Genomic DNA, 21,886 nt, shown 5'->3' with positions numbered 1-21,886 from the left:
GGCATCTGCTGATGAAGTTGCGTGGGTATCCGTTTTTGGCGAATACCTTGTATAGGTGTTAGTTTTCTTCTTTTTGCAGTTCTGGTGTACTGCAGTGTGTTGTGGCCCTTTTGAATAGTGTCCTGATGCAGTTTCGTTTGTGTGTTGGGGTGGTTACTTTCATAGTTTAGTACTTGGTCTGTGTGTGTGGCTTTCCTGTATACTCTTGTAGTGAATTCTCCGTCTGGTGTTCTCTGTACCATCACGTCTAGGAATGGGAGTTGGCTATCCTTTTCTTCTTCTCTCGTGAATCGGATTCCTGTGAGTGTGGCGTTGATGATCCGGTGTGTTTTTTCTATTTCCGTGTTTTTAATGATTACAAACATTGACCTGGACCCAATATACCAACCACTACAGCGGACAGCTGAAACTGACAGGGACAGGGAAGCGGCAGGGACAGACCACTATAAACACCGGAGGAAACATCAAAGAAGCGCTTCGCAGGAGGCTCCCAAGCACTGATGATGTCGCCTAGCCAGGGGACGAAACGTTTGCAACAAAAACTTCCAGCTCGGCGAACAGAACCACAACATTCTATCATAATATTTGTACCCCATCATTGTAAGAAAATAAGTTGAAGTATTGCTGAGTATGTTCCTCCAATAAGAGTACACATCCTGTGAGAAATAGTAATCTACCTATTACAAACTACTACAGAAAACACATTGTATAAAACAGGCTGTTTGGCCCAATTACTCCATGCCAGTATTTATGTTCCAATGAAGCATCATTCCATCTTTTCTTATCTAAATCTACCATTGTAATCATCTATTTTATTTTCCTCACCTGCCTGGCCAGGTTCCTATTAATACATCTATTTCTGCTCTTATTAAAAAAAAGCACCTTAGAACCCAGAATCATCTGAACTGGGTAAAAGTCCTCCAAATGTAAGTTTGTGTCGAGCAATCCCGGTTTGGATGACTTTGGGATATTAATCTGATTCACAGCTCACTGGTAATTGCAAGTGACAGTTAGAACAGAACTCATTTGTAAATGTGCCTTTGGGGCACATTGACCCTGCTAAAGCTTTACTTATCTCATTGACTTTTGACACAATAAGGTGACCTGACTTTTGTTTTTGTTACAGCTTATTTCAAGCTGAACTTAACATGTTTTTGGAACATTTAATATCACACAACAGAGTCAATTTATATCTTGGCTGGTAATAGTTAGGAACATAAGATAGAAGTAGGATTAAGTCATTGAGCCCTTCAAACCCACTCCCCAAAATTCAATGACTCAACTTTAACCTCAACTCCATATTCCCACTCTATCTCTATGTTCCTTTGATAATCCATGAATCCTGTACCATTATGCCTGCACTCCAGGTGCCCCGTATTGCAAATGCGGTGCTTTATTTGACCTTTAACCTTTACAGAACAGGTAACAAAACCAGCATTAACAAGAGCACAAAGTGCACATATCCTGTACACCATAGTCCCTTTCTTGTAAATGGTGCTGTGTAACTAACCTCCATTCACAGGTCAAGCAAGTGCCTGAATAAAAGAGTGAGAGCAATTTGTTTTTTATTCTTACTGGCTCGTTGGTGAAGGAAGGAACATGAAACACTTTTAACCTGGAAGAAACCTATCCACAAAGTGAAACATTATGCCTATGTACTTTCCCAGAAGAGCTAACAAGTGTCTCTTTGGACAGTTACTTGAGGATGTAAAATCAATGCCCTTCAGCTAGGTATACATAACCTCAATTGATACAATTAACATACTTAGGGCAGTGCCTTTATAGTACTCAACCCAAGCTCCATTAATTTAAATGGGGCGATATTGGAGCCAGTTGGCTGAAGCAGGCATCCTAAGAAATAGAGCTCATAAATATAAGATAATCACTAATGATTCCAGTGGTGCATTCAGAAGAAATCTCTTTACTCAGCGAGCAGTTAAAATGTGGAACTGATTGTTCATAGAGTAACTGGGATAAATGGCATGGATGCATTTTTGCTATTTAGAATGAAATATTGATGGTGTTGTTGGATGAAGCATGATGGGAGGAGGGATATGTTGAACATAACTATTGGCATGCACCTGATGGGCTGAATGGCCTGATAGTTCTATAAATACCATGCAAGCATAAACATTGATTTTTTTGAAAACTGAAACCAACATTGTGCCTTTTGAATGCTGTGATTCACCTGATGCTCTCAGAAGTAATCCTTTAATTGTAGACAGATAAGTGATTGCATAATGTGAGGATTTATAGACATAATCATGACTGAGTAAAGTAAAACAACCATCCCCAGTTTTAATATTAAATTGATCAGGCGAACAGGAAGGGAGAAAATAGAGCACATTACATAATATGCATGATTATTTATTCAGTTGTGAAGAAATAGCTTTAAGATGAGTTGTAGCAGTAGCCATCTGGGCTGGTGGTACCAATTGTTTTACCAGTGCAGACCAGTCATTGAAACCTATAAACAGCCACAATAACAGAAATTCTATCTTTATTCTACAGAATAGATTAAGTACACTGAGCAAGACACTTCATCTATCGATCTCTCTCTCTCAATGTTTTTAATTTTGCTAATGGTTTTGCTGCTGGATGCCCTTCCTGCCACTAATGTTCCCCATTTCGTTGGAGCCTGAGGCTGACACTGATGTATATTGGCATGTGGTCTTTGTCTGTAAGTGTGTGTGTGTGTGTGTGTGTGTGTGTGTGTGTGTGTGTGTGGCCCACCATCATCCCACTGACTGCCAAGGTCACCCTGATAGTATGGAGAATGGCTGAGAGCTGAAACCAGCAGTGGCCTCTGAGGATACAATTGGGATACACGGGTAGGCAGGTGGTCATGGGTTACCCTTTTGTATTAAAACAAACGTTGTGGTCGAAACAATGGGAAGGAAGTGAGTTACCACTTTCAGAAGGGGGAGGGTTACCATTTTGAATGATGCTCTTTGCACATTGGGGGTCTCCCCACTTCCTTCCCTGCCATTACCATGCCTTAATTGTCTGATTTCCTCCCTGCCGGATACCTCAGTGTCAGATCCATGGCCAGCCTCCTTGTAGTGCCAGCTGTTCTCACTATCGAGCTGCTGTGCCACTGCCAGAACTGCAAGGGTGGCCAACTGCTCGGATTGGCCAGCAGCTCTGAAGGGTATGAGCTTCTCCCACTGAGGGCTGCATGTCCCACCTTCACCTTGTTCATGCCACCCACAGTGTAACATTGTGGTTTTACTTGGATGTTTTCTGACTGACTGTGATTATGGGTGAGCAGCAGTCCATAGAGTGGGACTCTAACCCATTCTGGCACCAAGATAAGAGTGCTACTGCTTGAGCCATTAAACTCCCAAAGAGCAAATTATCTGTTGAGAGTAAGATTCATCCCATTTATAATTTCAGACTAAAATATGTTTTACTAATTCAACTGGTATTTTTACTTGAGCTTTTATTTTCATTGCAACCTTTTTGGTTTTATTTTAAGGTAATGGTGAACAGGTCTATAAGAATTTTCTGCACTTACTTTCACTTTTTACAATTCTTTTCTTCCTCTGCTCAATATCTGTTCTTCTCTTTCCATCCTTTCCTGCTGTTCAGGTTACAGATATGATGCAGAAAGCTCTCTTTGACTTCCTGAAACATCGGTTTGATGGAAGGTGAGCATAATCCTCTCCAATGTTTTCTCTTCCGGTTCTTTCTGACTTGTCCTCTTTTGACCATGTCTGTACCATCAACAATTCGGTTTTAAAATCATGTTGACCAATGTCTACAAGGAAGAGTTATTTTTTACTTTTATAAAAGTGATTTATATTGCACATTTGGAAAATTCCATGCAACTATTAAGTAAATTTTTAGTGTAGAATAAATGGTAAACAAAATACTTAGAGTTATAGAGTCATACAGCATGGAAACAGCCCTTCGTTCCAACCAGTCCATGCCTAACATAATCCCAAACTGAATTAGTCCCACCTGCCTGCTCCTGGCCCATATCTTTCCAAATCTTACCCAAATGCCTTTTAAACATTGTAATTGTGCCCACATTCCTCAGGCAGTTCATTCCACATACAAACCACCCTCAGTGTAAAACATTTGCCCATCTCTTTTTAAAATTTCTCCTCTCACCTTAAAAATGTACCCCTAGTCTTGAAATCCCCCATCCTAGGGAAAAGACACCCACCATTAACAATGAAAAAGAAATGAAAATTAGAATTAAAAATGCATAGCTATCTGTATCATCTAACATTTCAGATTTTTGCCAGAACACTTGAGTGGAAATGTTCTTTGCTTCAGGCTTTTCTAACTAGGTGCTTATTGTGTCACAGAACTGACAGGTAAATTAAATACCTGTGACAACAATTGATCACAATTAGCAAAACTGCTTGACTGAACAAATATTGCTTGCTTGCTCTTTGTTATAGGATATCAATTACACGGGTGACAGCTGACATATCCTTGGCCAAGCGTTCGGTCCTAACTAATCCCAGTAAGAGGACAATAATGGAACGTTCCAACACTCGGTCCAGTATAGGTATGATCTCCATTTGCTCCATTTGTGTATGCAAGTTAATTTTAAAAGTCGTATCAATCACTTTCCGTGTTGTTTTCAATTCGCTGTACAATAACATCATGAAGCAGACGTTTTTGTTCGATACAATTGTGCAATTTTACTCAATGTCCTTTTTACAGAGAAAATCTCTCACTCCTTATGTTTGTCTTTTCAACAATAAAGCATGACAAAATGTATTAGTCATGAAATAGTAAGATGCCCATGAATGCAGGGATTCTGAAAGTAAAACAGAAATGTTGAAGCCTGTTGGAGAATAGTAGTTAACATTTGGCTCTCTCAGTTCTAATGGATGGTCATCAGCCTGGAACGTCAACTCGTTTTCTCTCTCAACCGATATTGCCAGGCATGCTGTGTATTTCTAGCATTTTCCACTTCTATTTCACATTTTCATTTCAAAGTGATATTTTGCTTTGCTGTTCAGCCCTCTTTTGTTTGTCCAAGCTGTTGACTCCCTTTTTCTTGATTTCCATTTCTTCCTGCTACCACTTCAATATTTATGAGAATGCCTAGGATAGGATTTGAATGTGCCAACAGAGTAACATGAATCAAATGTTCATCAATATTGTATGTACCACATAGCATAAAGTTGGAGTTGTATTTTGGTGAGGGAAACAGGGCTGAGAATCTGTACGATAATGTTTTTTCCGGTAGATGATTTGTATTGATTCATAGGACATTGGCATTTTTGGTTTGGCCAGAATTTGTTGCCCGTCCCTAACTAATCTTGAGAAAGTGATGCTGAGCTGCCTCCTTAGAACATAGAACATAGAAAAATACAGCGCAGTACAGGCCCTTTGGCCCTCGATGTTGCGCCGATCCAAGCCCACCTAACCTACACTAGCCCACTATCCTCCATATGCCTATCCAATGCCCGTTTAAATGCCCATAAAGAGGGAGAGTCCACCACTGCTACTGGCAGGGCATTCCATGAACTCACGACTCGCTGAGTAAAGAATCTACCCCTGACATCTGTCCTATACCTACCACCCCTTAATTTAAAGCTATGCCCCCTCGTAATAGCTACAACCTGTATTTATAGGTACACTCACAATGATTTTTGGAAGAGAGCTCCAGGGTTTTCACCCAGTGACTGTGAAGGAATGGCTGTTTAGTTCTATGCTAATATGCTGTGTGCCACGATGGGAAACTTGTAAGTGGTGGTGTTCCCATGTGTCTGTTGCCCTTGTCCTTCAAGATAGCAAAGGTTATGGGTTTATAATGTGTGTCTAGGAAATCCTGTTGAGTTTCTGCAGTGCATCTCATAGATGGTACACACCGCTGCTACTTGGCATCAGTTATGAAGTGAGTGAATGTTGAAGGGAGTGGGTGGGATTTCAGCCATAATACAGGCTGCTTAGTCCTGGATGGTACTGAGCTTCTTTACTGTTGTTGGAACTGTGCTCATCCCCATGGCAAATGGGGAATATTACACCTTGTAAACATCAGATACTGCTGGTGTGATGCACAACACCTTTGGACTATAGCATCTAAATATGGATAAAACTGGTATTTATATGGACCACAATCATAGAGTCTTAGAGATGTACAGCATGAAAACAGACCCTTTGGTCCAACTTGTTGATGCTGACCAGATATCCTAACGTGATTGCCAGTGCTTGGCGCATATCCCTCTTTACCCTTCCCAAAAATATACCCATCCAGATGCCTTTTAAATGTTTTAATTGTACCAGCTTCCACGACTTCCCCTGGCAGCTCTTTCCATACACGCTCCACCTTCTGTGTGAAAAACTTGCTCCTTATGTCCCTTTTAAATTTTTCCCCTCTCACCCTAAACCTATGCCCTCTAGTCTGGACTCCGCCAGATTGCCCAATAGTCAGCGGGAAATTAGGAAACAAATTTGTAAGGAGATCTCAGTTATCTGTAAAAATAATAAGGTGGTTATGGGAGGGGATTTTAACTTTCCAAACATAGACCGGGACTGTCATAAATATTTTGGGATAAGAATGTACAATTGTTTTGATGGAGCTTGAGCATCCAGCGATATAATTTGAGAATCGTTCATGTGCATGGAAAAGAGAATGTCATCACAGCTGCTGCACATGTCAGCGACTATGAGATTTGTAAGAATCATTGCTGTGTAACACTATGCATAATTAATGCTAAATTGCAATTATTTTTAGTATTCATTAGACTCAGTGATAACATGGCTTTTAATGAATAATAAAGATGCCTCTTTAAGATTCATTTTCATTCTTTTTTTGGGAAATCTGTGATGTAAACTGTGGGCTTTATATGTATAATTTTAATCTTATGAGTTGGGAGTTTGGATTTCTCAATTTTTTTTGAATTTGTAGCATTGGATTTTTATGTGTCTGAAATTTAGTAATTAATTTGTAAGCATTTTGGTAGCCATGGTGATTTCCTTGAAAAGGTTTTTCGATCCTGAGTGAATTTGTGCACTGCAATGGCCTTTTATTCATTTGAAGTGTTTTGTGATGACCCATAAAGGTAACTAGTGGAATCTCAAAGTTGTTGGAGAGTTCTAGAATTTTTTATTTTTAAGAGAATGACATGGCTGTGAAAGGAAGAACTTTAGTTTTGACTTTTCAGTTGGGGAGTCCTGTGAAATCCTTGGAATAGGATAAAATATAGAACATTACAGCACAGTACAGGCCCTTTGGCCCTCAATGTTATGTCAACCTGTGAAACCAATCTGAAGCCCATCTAACCTACACTATTCCATTATCATCCATATGTTTATCCAAGGATGATTTAAATATCCTTAAAGCTGGCGACAGTGCATTCCAGACCCTTACTACTCTCTGAGTAAAGAACCTACCTCTGACATCTGTCCTTTATCTATCACCCCTCAATTTAAAGCTATATCCCCTCTGCTAGTCATCACCATCTGAGGAAAAAGGCTCTCACTGTCCACCCTATCTAATCCTCTGATCATCTTGTGTGTCTCTATTAAGTCACCTCTTAATCTTCTCTCTAATGAAAACGGCCTCAAATCCTTCAACCTCTCTTCATAAGACCTTCTCTCCATACCAGGCAACATCCTAGTAAATCTCCTCTGCACCCTTTCCAATGCTGCGAGAAGAACTGTAAGCAATACTCCAACTGCAGCCACACTAGAGTTCTGTATAGCTGCAACATGACCTCATGGCTCTGAAACTCAATCTCTCTACCAATAAAAGCGAACACACCGTATGCCTTCTTAACAACCCTATCAACCTGGGTGGCAACTTTCAGGGATCTGTGCACATAGACACCGAGATCTCTCTGCTCATCCACACTACCAAGAATCTTACTGTTATCCCAGTACTCTGTATTGCTGGTACTCCTTCCATAGTGAATCACCTCACACTTTTCTTCATTAAACTTCATTTGCCACCTCTCAGCCCAGCTCTGCAACTTATCTATGTCCCTCTGTAACCTGCAACATCCTTCCGCACCACTACAACTCCAGTGACCTTAGTGTCATCCACAAATTTACTAACCCATCCTTCTACACCCTCATCCAAGTTATTTATAAAAATACAAATACCAGTGGCCCCACACCTGATCCTTGCAGTACAACACTAGTAACTGATGGCCATGCAGAAAAGCATCCTGGAGATGGTAAGGATGCACAATGAACCAGGTTACCTTGGCGTGAAAACTTAGTATTAGCTGCAGATCAGAATTGTTAAGACAAAATCCTGAGAGGTTACTCACATCTAAATATATTGACACTCAGATATGTGACCACTCCATAAGGAAGATATCTGCAGTTCTAATCTAAAAGCTCAAGTCATAGTGATTTGAACTGACCAAGGTATTAGGTACAGAAATTCTAGTGTGAGTATTGTACAGGTAGATATTGTGTCTCAGGTCTGTTTTGGGATTTGTACAAAAGCTGTTTTGTTTCTTTGGGATACATGCAATTATACTTTTACTGTGAATTTAAAAACCTTAAGATAGATAGCCTGGATTATCATATTTTATCTGTCTTCCTTTTGTAATAAACCTCTGTTTTATTGTTAAAGCAAAGGCTGCAGCTTCACTGGTGTAGCATGCTGGAAATCAAGCCCCATTATTCTTGGAGCCATCTCAAAAGTTAATGATTTTGTAAAGTATACAGCCTTCCATATTTACTTGTCTTTTAGATCCAGGTTGACAGAAAGCGCAGACCAGGTTTCTGAACTGACAAGAATTACTATTTATTACAAATAAATGGATCCTAGTTACAGGTAAATAATAATGAACTGTTGGTGTATAATTTCATCAATTAAAGCTCTAATTCCCGTATAAACCCCTTATATAGGCATAGCCAGAAAAAGAAAAGTGTTATTGGCAGAGGGAAAAATTGGGCAAGCAGTTCAGCGATCCCTATTCAAAGGGTTTACTGAGATGCTTCTTGTGCTAATCAGAACCCTACTTCTCAACTTCCTTCTGTGGGCACTACCATTTGTTTGCAGGAGGCAAAGACCATTAATAAAACCCTCTCAATTATTACATAAAAATCATAGCTTTAAGCAATTCCTGATGGGAAAATAAATTTGTTCTCCTCCAGTTTGTAGCATATTTTTCTGCAGAGAACAGAGACAGCTTCTAATCTTTGGATATCTGATGTCGTCTTCTTTCTTATTAAACACCTTCAAGGTGTTGTGCTACCTGAAGCCAATCTTAGCCTCCTCCATTGCCACAATGAATCAAACCGCAAATTGGAGGAGCAACTCCTCATCTTTCACCTGGGCAGCCTGTAGCCCGGAGGACTCAACATTGAGTTCCCCAATTTGAAATAACCTCCCTTCCCATCCCCCAACTCCCTTTCCAGTCCATCCCTCTCCCTTTCATTCCTCCCAGCCACCAACTGGATTCATTCCTCCCATTGACTAATCAGGTCGTACCCTCTACCTGTCTTCACTTATCCCAGTTCACCACCCCCTTTATGTGCAGCTCCCCCTACACCAACCCCCAGTTTTGAAGAAGGGTTACACCCAAAAAGTTGACTTCTCCATCTCCTGATGTTGCCTGGCTTGCTGTGTTCTTCCAGCCTCCTGATTTTCTATATTACATCGTTGTCGACAGGCAGAAGGCCTTTTCCATCAATAACTGGTCACTATCCACAGATCAACCAGCAACTTGTTGCCAGCTGAATCTCCATTTATACACAGTTATTGGTGCCAGACCATCTGCAAACCATCTCCCTCCTGTTTGAACTAGTATCTGCAAAACAGTATTTATAATGAGTGTCACATTACCTGCTTGCAAAAAACTGCTGTAATCTGTCAGCAACCATTGGTTTTTAATACAGTTATTTTCTATGTCAGAGCTGAAAATGTGTTGCTGGAAAAGCGCAGCAGGTCAGGCAGCATCCAAGGAACAGGAGAATCGACGTTTCGGGCATAAGCCCTTCTTCAGGAATGAAGAAAGAAGAAGGGCTTATGCCTGAAACACGATTCTCCTGTTCCTTGGATGCTGCCTGACCTGCTGCGCTTTTCCAGCAACACATTTTCAGCTCTGATCTCCAGCATCTGCAGCCCTCACTTTCTCTCAAAGATATTTTCCATGTCAGTCCACAATTAAAAATGAGTTGAAAGAGTGACATGGTCTTTAGAGTTTATTTTATTAAAAAAACTTCTGTTTTACTATTAAAACAAAATTTGCAGCATTACATACTTTTGTTTCAGTGAGAGATCACTTTGTTTTTAAACTAAAACAAATAACATCATGATCTATCAAACCAGGTTCCAAACTGGGATCTTCCTTGTCTGGTAATTAAATCAGCTGGGATCTTAGCACTAGCAGCTCCAGCTGTCTTTACTATATTTGAAAGCAAACACTTCAGAAGTGTCTGGAATTCTGATACTTATGAGTATCAATGGACCACGCAATTATTTGTATTCCCCTGTTTCCAAGTAATAAGCCTGCCATAGCCACCAAGGAGAAGAAAATATAATGCCAGTGCAAGCCAAGTAGATGTTTGAAGGCCACATAGTAGTGGAAGGTGATTTTATTTTCACTTGTGAAACATGGGTGCCATTGGCTGGACCAATGTTTATTACCCTTTCCTAACTGCCTTTGAGAAGGTGGTGGTGAGCTGCTTTCTTGAACTGCTGCAGTCCACATGCTATAAGTTGACCCACAATGCCCTGAGGGAGGGAATTCCAGGGTTTCACCCCGTGACAGTGAAGGATCAGCAATGTATTTCCAAGTCAGGAATGTGAGTGGCTTGGAGAGGAACTTGGAGATGATGGTGTTCCCATGTAACACCTGCCCTTGTCCTTCCAGGTGGAAGTGGTCATGGGTTTGGAAGGTTCTGTCTAAGGATCTTTGGTAAATCCCTGCAATGCATCTTGTAGATGTATACACTGCTACTACTGTGCAACAGTGGTGAGTGGGGAAGTAGAGTGTTGGGAGAATGCATTGGAATGAAACCCTGATATCTTTCTCTGGTTGGACAGATCTCCTGAGGCCAATGACAGTCACCTGCAACCAGCAGCCATTGATTTCCGCAGCATTTCTAAGCAGGTGATAGATTTTAAAGGCTGAGAACTCTGCAGCAAATTGTGCCTGGAAATCATGTGGAAGGCTGCTATTGGAAGGTTTCTCCCTATTGTTGGATAAAATCCAGCCTATTATATCTACATCTTTTCTAAAATGTAATCCGGTAGCCCAGATATTTTGAAGATGCAGTACTCAGTGGACTCAAATTGTGCGTCTGGCTCATGCGGAATCCAGGAGGGAGCAGCAAAGGGTATTCTGGGAAATTGAACTACCAGGTGGGCAGTTTCACTGAGACTGGTGCCCTCCAACAAACCTATAAATACCCAGGATTCCAGCTCATCTGCTCTTAATGGTTACCCTGGAAACATGTGAGCACTTAGAAACTGCTGTAATTCCTGGGTAAGTATTGAACAGAACAACTGATTCCCTGCTGATTAACACCATCACCCCCCCACCCTCCAACCCTCAATTGCTCTGACACTCCCTGACCAGATCCAGCCCAACCCCAGCCTGACCTGACTCAATCCTTGCTGGGATCAATATCTTGCTCGCATATTTTCTTTTCTGTGTTTTGAAGCTTCTTTTCCCTCATTTTGTCATGGATGAACTCCCAAAATAAAAACAAAAGGTGATCTTCTTGTCCTATAAACTACTCTTAAACTACATGGTCACCTGTAGCTACAATCAAATGAACCTCAACATGACATTGTATGTCACATTTAACTAAAGTATGTATGTTCTTTCCGGCAGTGATGCTGGGTAGTGTATGAAATGGCACTGTTGTCTCTAGCAGGTCAAAATGCAGAGATAGTTTTCCTCTAGTGTTTCTAAAAGCAATTGTCTCAGTATTGTAATTATCTAGATATTTTCTAATCATCCTTACAGAGATGTTAATATTTAGAGACAGATACAGTACCACTGTGCCACAAGAGTCCTCCTTATAATTGTTATCAACGGCTGCTGATTGGCTTGAGTGCTCAACGAATGCATTGTTTCTCAATTGCTGCTGTGCACATATCTTTCCCAGTTAATTCAGAAAATTGCAACAGACAGAAGTTTAACTGACTGAGCATAAACAATCTTCCATTTGTACAATCTGCCTGTTGCTTTTGGCCTGTGTGGAATTTGGCCTGTAAGATAAATGAGCTGGATTCCACTGCTCTGGAAGCTTGCATCTTGTTTTTGAAGTGATTTTCTAACATAACTACAGTATTAGACTCCATAATTGCAGTGCTGTCAGGGTGGCATTTTCTTTCGGCAGAACTGTGTGCGGCATTTCAAAATGAAAAGTACCTTAGGCAGCTTCCAATGAAGGTATTTCCTGGTGCATTAAAAGATACACGGTTCAAGCAGATAGCCTCAATGGAAACACCATTTATTTATCCACAGGCATGTCTGCAGTAATTTGATTTTTGCTTTCTTTGAACCCAGTTGTAGAGAGCTTTTTGATGTGTAAAAATGCACAAGATTATTGACAAATATCAGGACATTTATGCTATATGTCTGTTTCAAATGTCTTAAGTATCCTAAAATTGCTATGATATTTTATTTTTTGACTGCTGTGTCAGGTTTCTAAATGGCTTGCATTTGCTACCTCTTGCAGGAACTGCAACTGCATTGATAATAATTCCATACCTGTCAGTATTCATTTCTTTTCAGATCACCCTGACATCTCCAATACTCTGAGCTGAATTTTAAGTTTATTTTTTCAGTATGTGCAATTTTGCATTGAGTTTTTTTGGAGTGATTCTTGCCATAAAGCCCAGTGATATTTCTTGCTATATCTTACCAAATGTGTCTCATTAATTACCTGCCCCACCCTGTGGCATCCTAACTTCTGATTCAGTCTGTGATTGGAGGGGGGGGGAGGGAAGAGTCAGTGTGGGAGTTAGAGGGAAACTCAGTGCTTGAGGGTTCAGGGGTTGAGCTGTGGTGAGGAAAGGGGTTTTCAATCAGGAGGATGGAGTGTGGTTTCTGGGGGGAGATTGTGCCCATCAGGGAGATAGTAACTCTTGAGGGTCAGTTTTTTAGTTATGAATTAGAGCACATTTTCTTGACTTTTCTAACTTTCCTTGACTCACCTCTCAAGCAAATAATGTAAGTCAATACTTCAAAGTCTCCAACTGTAACTCAGTTGGTGACTTCATCGGTTGTTCCAGATGCCTGTGGAGGTTTCCCGACAATTCACCACTGTCAGTATATCAGGACATCTGCATATTCTTAATATGTAACTCCAGTTTGTACCTCAGCAGCAACTATCTTTCTAACAGCAGGTCTAGGTCATAATTTCTCAACAATTTGTCAACAATTGGTGCACCACAACAACTGTTGATGGGACTAGAGCTTTTGAGTTAAGGAGAGAGGCTAAATATGCTGTTTTTTTTCCATGGAGCATTGAACCCTGACGGGTGACCTTATTGGAATTAATCAAACCATGAGGGGCATGGATAATCTGAATAGACAAGGTCTTATTCCCAGGGTGGGGGAGTCCAAAACTAGAGGACATGGGTTTAAGATAAGAGCAAAAAGATTTACAAAGGACCTGAGGGGTACCTTTTTCACACAGGGTGGTGTGTATATGGAACAAGCTGCCAGAGGAAGTGGTGCATGCAGGTTAATTACAATATTTAAAAAGGCATCAGGTTGGGTACACGAATAGGAAGGGTTTAAGGGGTATGGGCCAAATGCTAACAAATGGGACCAGGTCATTTTGGGATCTCTGGTCAGCATGGATGAGTTTGACTGAAGGATCTGTTTCCATTATGTATGACTCTATCTTTAATGTGGTAACTTTTGGTCAGTATAGTATGAGGCTGTAGATAGGAAGCTGATAGAGAAGGATACGTTGCAAAGCAAAGTGTAGTGTATTGGTCTGATTCATCTGCTGGTCAGGCTTGGTAGACTAACAATTCTTTTCCTGCACTACAATTTTGTACGTTCTAATGTTGGTGAGTGAATGCACTATTGTACTAAATAATTGCGAAAAGTAGCCGTTATGTTTCTATACCTAATTTGAGTTTAAGTAAAGATTGCTCAAGTAAGTGTGATCAATTGTCTAAAAACTACAATAACTTCAAGGATTAGAGCAAATCCCTTAATGTTAACCAATTTGAAGCAAATTTTTATGGTCTGAATTTATATTATCACCTGTCAAACCCATTGCTGCAATCACAAGATGATTTATAGTTTAAATGCAGTCTATTTACATCATAGTTTCATCTTTTCAGAGAACATTAAGGGAATGCTGAAACTGGTTAAAAATAGTCAAGTACTTTATTCCTGGTGAGCAATTTATGAATACAAATTATATGAATCAGCAAAGCAATCTGTGATAGATCTATCAGTCAATGTAGCACTAGATTACAACATAACACAGTCAATGTAAACTTTATATTAAAAGGTATACTTGGTCTAGCCAGCCACTTACTGTGCTTCCTAAGCTGTGCTTCTAGCTTTCCTCTTTTAACAATCTTCTTAGTGCTAGAGCATTAGCATTGGAGTGAAAACAAACCCTCCAGATTTAGATTAGATTCCCTACAGTTTGGAAACACGCCCTTCGGCCCAACAAGTCCACCCCAACCCTCCGAAGATTAACCCACCCAGACCCTTTTCTCTCTGACTAATGCACCTAACACTGCGGACAATTTACCTCTCCTGCACATCTTTGGAATGTGGGAGGAAACACACGCAGTCACAGGGAGAATGTACAAACTCCACACAGACAGTTGCCCAAGGCTGGAATTGAACCTGGGACCCTGGCACTGTGAGGCAGCAGTGCTAACCACTGAGCCACCGTGCCACCCCAATTCCAGTGATTTGTGATGGACAGTAATGGAGGCAACACATGTAAGAGGTGGAATAGGTCATTTGGCCATTCCAGCCTGCTGGACAAGTCAAGAAGATTATGGTTGGTTTTCTATCTCTACAACACCTTCCCACACTATACCGTGTCTCTAAGTCCCCTTTGTATGCAAAAATCTACAGATTACTGCCTTGGGAAAAGTTAGTGACTGAACATTCACAGTCCTCTGAGATAGCCAATCCCAGTGGTTCACAGAATACAGGAGTTGGGACATCATGTTGAGGTTCTACAGGACATTGTTGAGGCCTCTTCTGGAGTACTGTGTGCAGTTTTGGTCACCCTGTTATTGAAAGGCTATTATTACACTGGAGAGGGTTCAGAAAGATTTACCAGGATATAGCCAGGAATGCACTTTTCCAGCAACACATTTTTAAGCTCAGCAGGTCAGGCAGCATCAAAGGAGAAGGAGAATCGATGTTTCGGGTATAAGCCCTTCTTCAGGAATGGAATGCCAGGAATGGAAGTTTTGAGTATAAAAATAGACTTGAAAAACTGGGATGTTGTTCACTGGATTTTAGGAGGTTGAGGGATGACCTTATTGAGGTTTATAAAATATTGAGGGCCATAGACAAGGAGAATAGCAAGGGTCTTTTTGCTAGTTCGAAACTAGGGGTCATATTTTTAAGGTGAGAGGAGAAAGATCTATAAAAGACATGAGGGGCAACTTTTTTTACTAAGTTTATGTCTGAAATTAACTGCCAGGGAAAGCGATCAGAGAAAGGTACAGTTGCAACATTTAAAAGAGATTTGGATAAGTTCATGAATAGGAAAGATTTGAAGGGCAGGTGGGACTAGTTTAGTTTGAAAACATGGTAGGTGTGGACTGGTTGGACCAAAGTATCTGTTTCCATGCTGTATAACTCTGAATGGAGAAAGTTTTCTTCAGTTCACTCCTAAATGATGGACTCTTTGTTCTGAAACTGTGGCTCTGTTTTCTAGATTCCCCACTAGAGCAAACGTTTGCCAGCATCAGCTGAGTTATGAAGAAACATTGGACCTGAAACATTAACTCTGATTTCAGTCCACAGATGCTGCTAGACATGCTGAGATTTTCCAGCATTTTCTGTTTTTGTTTCTGATTTCCAGCATCTGCAGTTCTTACAGTTTTACATCTTTCCTATGGTCACTGGATCAAAGTTAGACACAGTACTGCAGATGGATCTGCACCAGAGCCCTGTTTATTCTGGTGCATTCCAGCACAATCTCACTAAAGGTGATGTCTAAGAGAGATATGGACAGTCAAGTGTAGACAGTATTTTCAATTTTTTGAAAAAAAAGTATAAATTGATGATTGATTAGACCTATAGAGAGAGAAGTTCAATTAACCTTTTAGGTATCAGATTTGAAAAATGAAAATAATCAATCTACTTAAGACAGGACAAAATGAAGGGAATGATAATGTTGTGAGGTCTTGATGAATATCAACAGGTAAAGAAGAGTCATGCACGTAACCCACAATTACAACACAGCAGCTAATGGAGTTAGCCGATAAAGCTTAGTTTCATGAGAAAGTTGAGAATTGGTAAACATTGCTAAATGCTGCAGACAATCTGATGCTCCTATTTTCTTCTTTGTGCCCTTTCATGAGCCATAAAAGCTACACTAAATAATAACTATTCCTTGGTAACTTCTAATAAACTATATCTGTTTGTTTTCTCATTTTTCGTTCAATAGCTGAAGTACAGAGTGAAATTGAAAGAATCTTTGAATTGGCCAGAACTTTACAGTTGGTCGTTTTAGATGCGGACACCATTAATCATCCTGCCCAGCTCATCAAGACTTCCCTAGCACCAATCATTGTTCATGTCAAAGTTTCTTCTCCAAAGGTAAAATTAACTCTTCATACATTTATATAGCAAGTGTGAGTTTAAAATATTTAGATCTACCTTATATATTTTGCCTCCCTTAAGTGCAACAGCAATATTTTTTTAATTCTCCTTTTGCAGTTCCAAATCTAGTAAGTTTTGGATTCAGTGGAGATCACAGTGAAAACTATCCAGTGGCTCATGTTGTACTGAGCACAAAAGTAGATAGTTGTTGTTCAAAGTAATCACTGCAGGAGTTCCTTGGGCGAGTGACCTCAGCTAAGCCATTTGCAGGTGCTTCGTCAATTACCTTTTTCCTATTGTAAGGTCAGAAGTAGAATGGTCACTGATTGCAAAATTCTCAGAACTCTTTGCAACTCATCAGATACTGAAACAGCCCATCTCTATGAGTTGGATAGGGCTCTCAAAGATAGTGGAATCAAGGGTTATGGAGATAAGGCAGGAACAGGATACTGATTAGGAATGATCAGCCATGATTATATTGAATGGCGGTGCGGGCTCGAAGGGCTGAATGGCCTACTCCTGCACCTATTGTCTATTGTCTATCTACAGCAGGACCTGTACAACTTTCAGGTTTGGGCTGATAATTGGCAGCTAACATGTGTCTACACAAGTGCAAGTAAATAACCATCTCCAACAAGACAAAATCTAACCAATTCCCCATGATATTCAATGACATTACCATCATTGCATCCCCCATTATTAACATCCTGGAGGTCACCATTGCATGCCAATGTTTGGTGATTTATGTACAAGACCACCCTAATCCTTCTCCACTGCAGCATTCTGCAGTCTTTCTCCATTTCTACCTGTTAAAGTGGGCAACCTCTCATTTTACCACATTAAACTCATAATGTTTTTGCTCACTCGCTTAAGTTATCTATATTCTTATATCCTCCTTTTCACTTGTTTTCCTGCCTATTTTTGGATCATCAGCCAATTTGTCTATAATACTGTCAGTCCTTTAATCAAAATCATTAATGAAGATTGTAAACAGTTGAGACTCTTGCATTTATCCCTGTGGTACTTCACTCGGTCGCTGTTTGTCAGGTTAAAAATGACCCATTTATCCTAACTCTTGTTTCCTATTAGTCAGCCAATCCTCTATCCATTCTAATATATTACCTCCAACACGGAGTTCTCATCTTGTGCGGTAACCTTTTAGAAACATAAAAACATAGAAGAAGATAGGAGCAGGAGGAGGTCATTCGACCGTTCGAGCCTTCTCTGCCAATCCACGTTCATAATCATGGCTGATTGTCCAACTCAATAGCCTGTTTTCTACCCATACCTTTCATCCCATTCACCCCCTTGAATACATTCAATGTTTTGGCATCAACTACCTTCCTGTGGTAATGAATCCCACAGATTCACCACTTTTTGGGTGAAGAAATATATCCTCATCTCCATTCTTAATGGTCCACTCCGAATCCTCAGACTGTGATACCTGATTCTGGACGCACACAACATCCTCTCTGCATCTACCCTGTCTAGTCCTGTTAGAATTTTATAATCTATGAGATCCCTCCTCACTCGTCTGAACTTCAGTGAAAACAATTTTAAACTAGTCAATTTCTCCTCATAGATCAGTCCTGCCATCGCCAGACTCAGCCTGGTAAACTCTCACTGCACTCCTTCAAGAGCAAGAGCATCCTTCCTCAGAAAAGGAGACCAAAACTGCACACAATATTCTAGGTGTGGCCTCACCAAAGCCCAGTTTAACTGAAAACAACACATCCCTGATCCTGTACTCAAAACCTTTTAGAGTCATAGAGATGTACAGTGCAGAAACAGATTCTTCAGTCCAACTTGTCCATGCCGACCAGATATCCTCACCTAATCTAGTCCCATTTGCCAGCACATGGCCCATAACCCTCTAAACCCCTCCTATTCATATACCTTCCAGATGCCTTTTAAATGTTGCAATTATACCAGATTCCACGACTTCCTCTGGCAGCCATTCCATACACGCACCAGGCTCTGCATGAAAGAATTGCCCCTTAGGTCTCTTTTATATCTTTCCCCTCTCACCCTAAACATGTGCCTTCTAATTCTGGACACCCCCACTAATTTATCCTATCCATGCCCCTCATGACTTTATAGACCTCTACGAGGTCACCCCACAGCCTTTGACGCTCCAGGGAAAACAGTCCCAGCCTATTCAGCCTCTCCGTATAGCTCAAATCCTCCAATCCTGGCAACATCCTTGTAAATGTTTTCTTAACACTTTCAAGTTTCACAACATCCTTCCGATAGGAAGACCAGAATTGAATGCAATATCCCAACAGTGACCCTCTTGCAATGAAGGCCAACATACTATTTGCCTTCTTTACCGCCTGCTGTACCTGCATATCTACTTTCAGTGACTGGTGCATAAGAATACCCAGGTCCCACTGCACACCTACCTCTCCCAATTTATAGCCATTCAGGTAGCAATCTGCCTTCTTGCTTTTGCTTGCAAAGTGAATAATCTCATATTTAAGCAAAATTATACTGCATCTACCATTGATTTGCCCACTCACCCAACCTGTCTAGATAATGCTGAAGCATCTCTGTATCTCGTCACAGTTCACCCTCCCACCTAACTTGGTATTATGTGCAAACTTTGAGTTGGTCCATTTTGTTTCCTCATCCAAATCATTAATAGATATTGTGATTAGCTGGAATCCTAGCACTGATCTCTGTGGCATCCCACCAGTTACTGCCTGCCAATTTGAAAAGGACCCATTAATTCCTACTCTTTGTTTCCTCTCTGCCAACTAGTTTTCTATCCATTTCAATACACTTCCCCCAATCCCATGTGCTTTAATCTTGCAATATAATCTCTTATGTAGGACTTTGTCAAATGCTTTCTGGTGATTTATCAAATATTGTTGGGGAACCTGAATATAGTATATCTACTGTTACATTCTCAAAGAATCTGTCAAACCTGATTTCCCTTTCACAAAATCATGGTGTCTCTGCCTTATTGTATCACGATTCTCAAAATGCTCTGCTACCATCATCTTAACAATGGTTTCTAGCATTTTCCCATTGATAACTGTTGGACTAATTGGTCTATACCTTACTACCTTCCATCCGCTCCTTTCTTGAACAGACGTGTCATATTTGTCATCTTGCAATCTGTTGGGATCTTTCCAGAATCTAGGGAACATTATAAGGTTATAACGAATGCATGCCACTTCCTAGAAAACAGGTCAGTATTTAGTCCCATCCATTTTTCTTACCCTTTTCTCTGTAGAGATCATGATTGTTTTAAACTCCTCACTCACTGTTGCCTCCCTGTTTTTCTATTTTGTTAGGATGCTTTTTTTGTAACTTCCACTATGGAGACAGATACAAAACACTTGTTTAAAGTCTCTGTTATCTCCTTATTTCTCATTATTAATTCCCCAGTTTCATTTTGTGTTCACCTTCATTAGTCCATTCTTTTTAATAAACTTGTAGAAGTTTTTGCTATTGTTATGCTTGGTGAATTTTCTCTCATATTCAATTACTCCTTTTATTTTCGTCACTCTTTCCTGGTTTGTAAAATTATACCAATCTTCAGGGCTACCCCTAATCTTTGCAGCATTGTACATGGTTTCTCCAAATTTGATACCAGCTTTGTCCAACAGTTCCTCCTTGTATATTTGGTATACTGATATATATATATTTTAAAAAGCAGTTCCTTTACTTAACGGCTTTTTAAAAAAATCTATCAAACAAAATAGTAAAAGAAAATATATTGGAAAAGTCCAAAATACTTTAACATGTCTAATTATCAGGGTCTGGATGTCAAATGTCCTTCTCTGGGAGGTGTCTAGATTCTGAAATATTCATAATGGTTTAATTCAAATAAATGTCTTACTGTGCCTCTTCTGAGAGCAATAAAGACTCAACCACATTTGATGTCCTTATTTGAGAGCCAGTGTACTGGAATGATAGGCTGAATGACATTTTCCTATCTCTGATTTTCTTTGTTTCTTAACATATATATATATATATATATATATGTTAAGAAACAAAGAAAATCAGATATATATATATATATATATATATACATAGACACCAGAATAAAGGCTGATAACTCTTTGTTACTACTCCAAATGCTCCATCTAGCATTTAATGTGCAGTTGTACCTTGTCACTGAGTCGTCAATGAGCACATCTCTTTACAGACTGATCTATCAGCACTGCAGCCTCTTGTTATAAGAGTAATTTATTGTGTCAAAAAATTATATACAAATCCATGTGTAACTATTTGCTCCCACCTAACAGGGAAAGAATCCCAAAATTGAGGGCTCTGACTCTGGTCCCCTGTGAGTCTCTCCATAAAACTGGAGCCCATTGTTCGAGGTAACATTCATAACTTCATCAATAAACATTTGCCCATTTAGGTACCTGCACCTCTGACTGCCATGATGTGATGGTGGAGTCAGTGGTTTCAGCCTGCCCTGGTGACATATTGGCCGGGCCACTCAACTGAGCATAACTAATTGATTGGTTCCCTTTGATTACCTGTAACCAGGTGAAAAACATTGTCACAGTGGACAAAGTAATTGTTTGCTGCCTGTGTTTGCTTCTTGCATTCAACATATGTTACTTATAAGTGTAGATTTTGATAATTTTGGCTCCAGCATGTTTAACAATATGTCTCTTTCAGCCTCTAAGCAGCGAGCCCACTCAATTCCTGTCTCACTGTCTGGACACTCACTGCTGTATCAGGATTCTGTCCAATGCATTGACCAGGCTTTGGGCCAAGGAACGGTGTGGGATGAAAATACAAATGAAGTGATCTGTGTCTTTATATCTATGTGACAGAAGGTCACTACTGAAGAACATTTCTGCCTAAGATTTATTAGCTCTCCAAATTCCCATCGCCAGAGTTTCAATGTTATGAGCAGTTATTACTTTGATTGAAAATTTTGTTTTGTTTTCACCAGGTGCTGCAGAGGTTGATAAAGTCCAGGGGAAAGTCGCAGAGTAAAAACCTCAATGTCCAGTTGGTAGCAGCCGATAAACTGGCCCAATGCCCTCCAGTATGTAATAATTCAACAATTGTTCTCATTCCAGTCTAACAAGTTAAAAACATTGTCACAATGCACAGAGTAGCTATTTGCTGCTTGTGCTTGCCTCTTGCAGTCAACATATGTTATTTGTAAGTGTAGGTTTTGGTAATTTTGGCTCCAGCATGTTAAA

At 40.1% G+C, this 21,886-nt stretch overlaps 1 protein-coding gene across 4 annotated transcripts in view; it reads left to right on the top strand.

The window, feature by feature from the left end:
- cacnb4a (calcium channel, voltage-dependent, beta 4a subunit) overlaps positions 1-21,886 on the top strand; it is a 344,931-nt gene that overhangs the window by 304,450 nt on the left and 18,595 nt on the right. For all 4 annotated transcript variants that reach the window (XM_043694193.1, XM_043694194.1, XM_043694196.1 and 1 more), the window contains 4 exons: positions 3,592-3,650; positions 4,413-4,522; positions 16,555-16,706; positions 21,631-21,726. In XM_043694193.1, the coding sequence (XP_043550128.1) occupies positions 3,592-3,650; positions 4,413-4,522; positions 16,555-16,706; positions 21,631-21,726 (417 nt within the window). The remainder of the gene's footprint in view (positions 1-3,591; positions 3,651-4,412; positions 4,523-16,554; positions 16,707-21,630; positions 21,727-21,886) is intronic.

Source organism: Chiloscyllium plagiosum, chromosome 7 (genome assembly GCF_004010195.1).
Source record: "Chiloscyllium plagiosum isolate BGI_BamShark_2017 chromosome 7, ASM401019v2, whole genome shotgun sequence".
NCBI classification, from domain to species: Eukaryota; Metazoa; Chordata; class Chondrichthyes; order Orectolobiformes; family Hemiscylliidae; genus Chiloscyllium; species Chiloscyllium plagiosum.
This window is presented reverse-complemented; position numbering and strand designations above follow the sequence as displayed.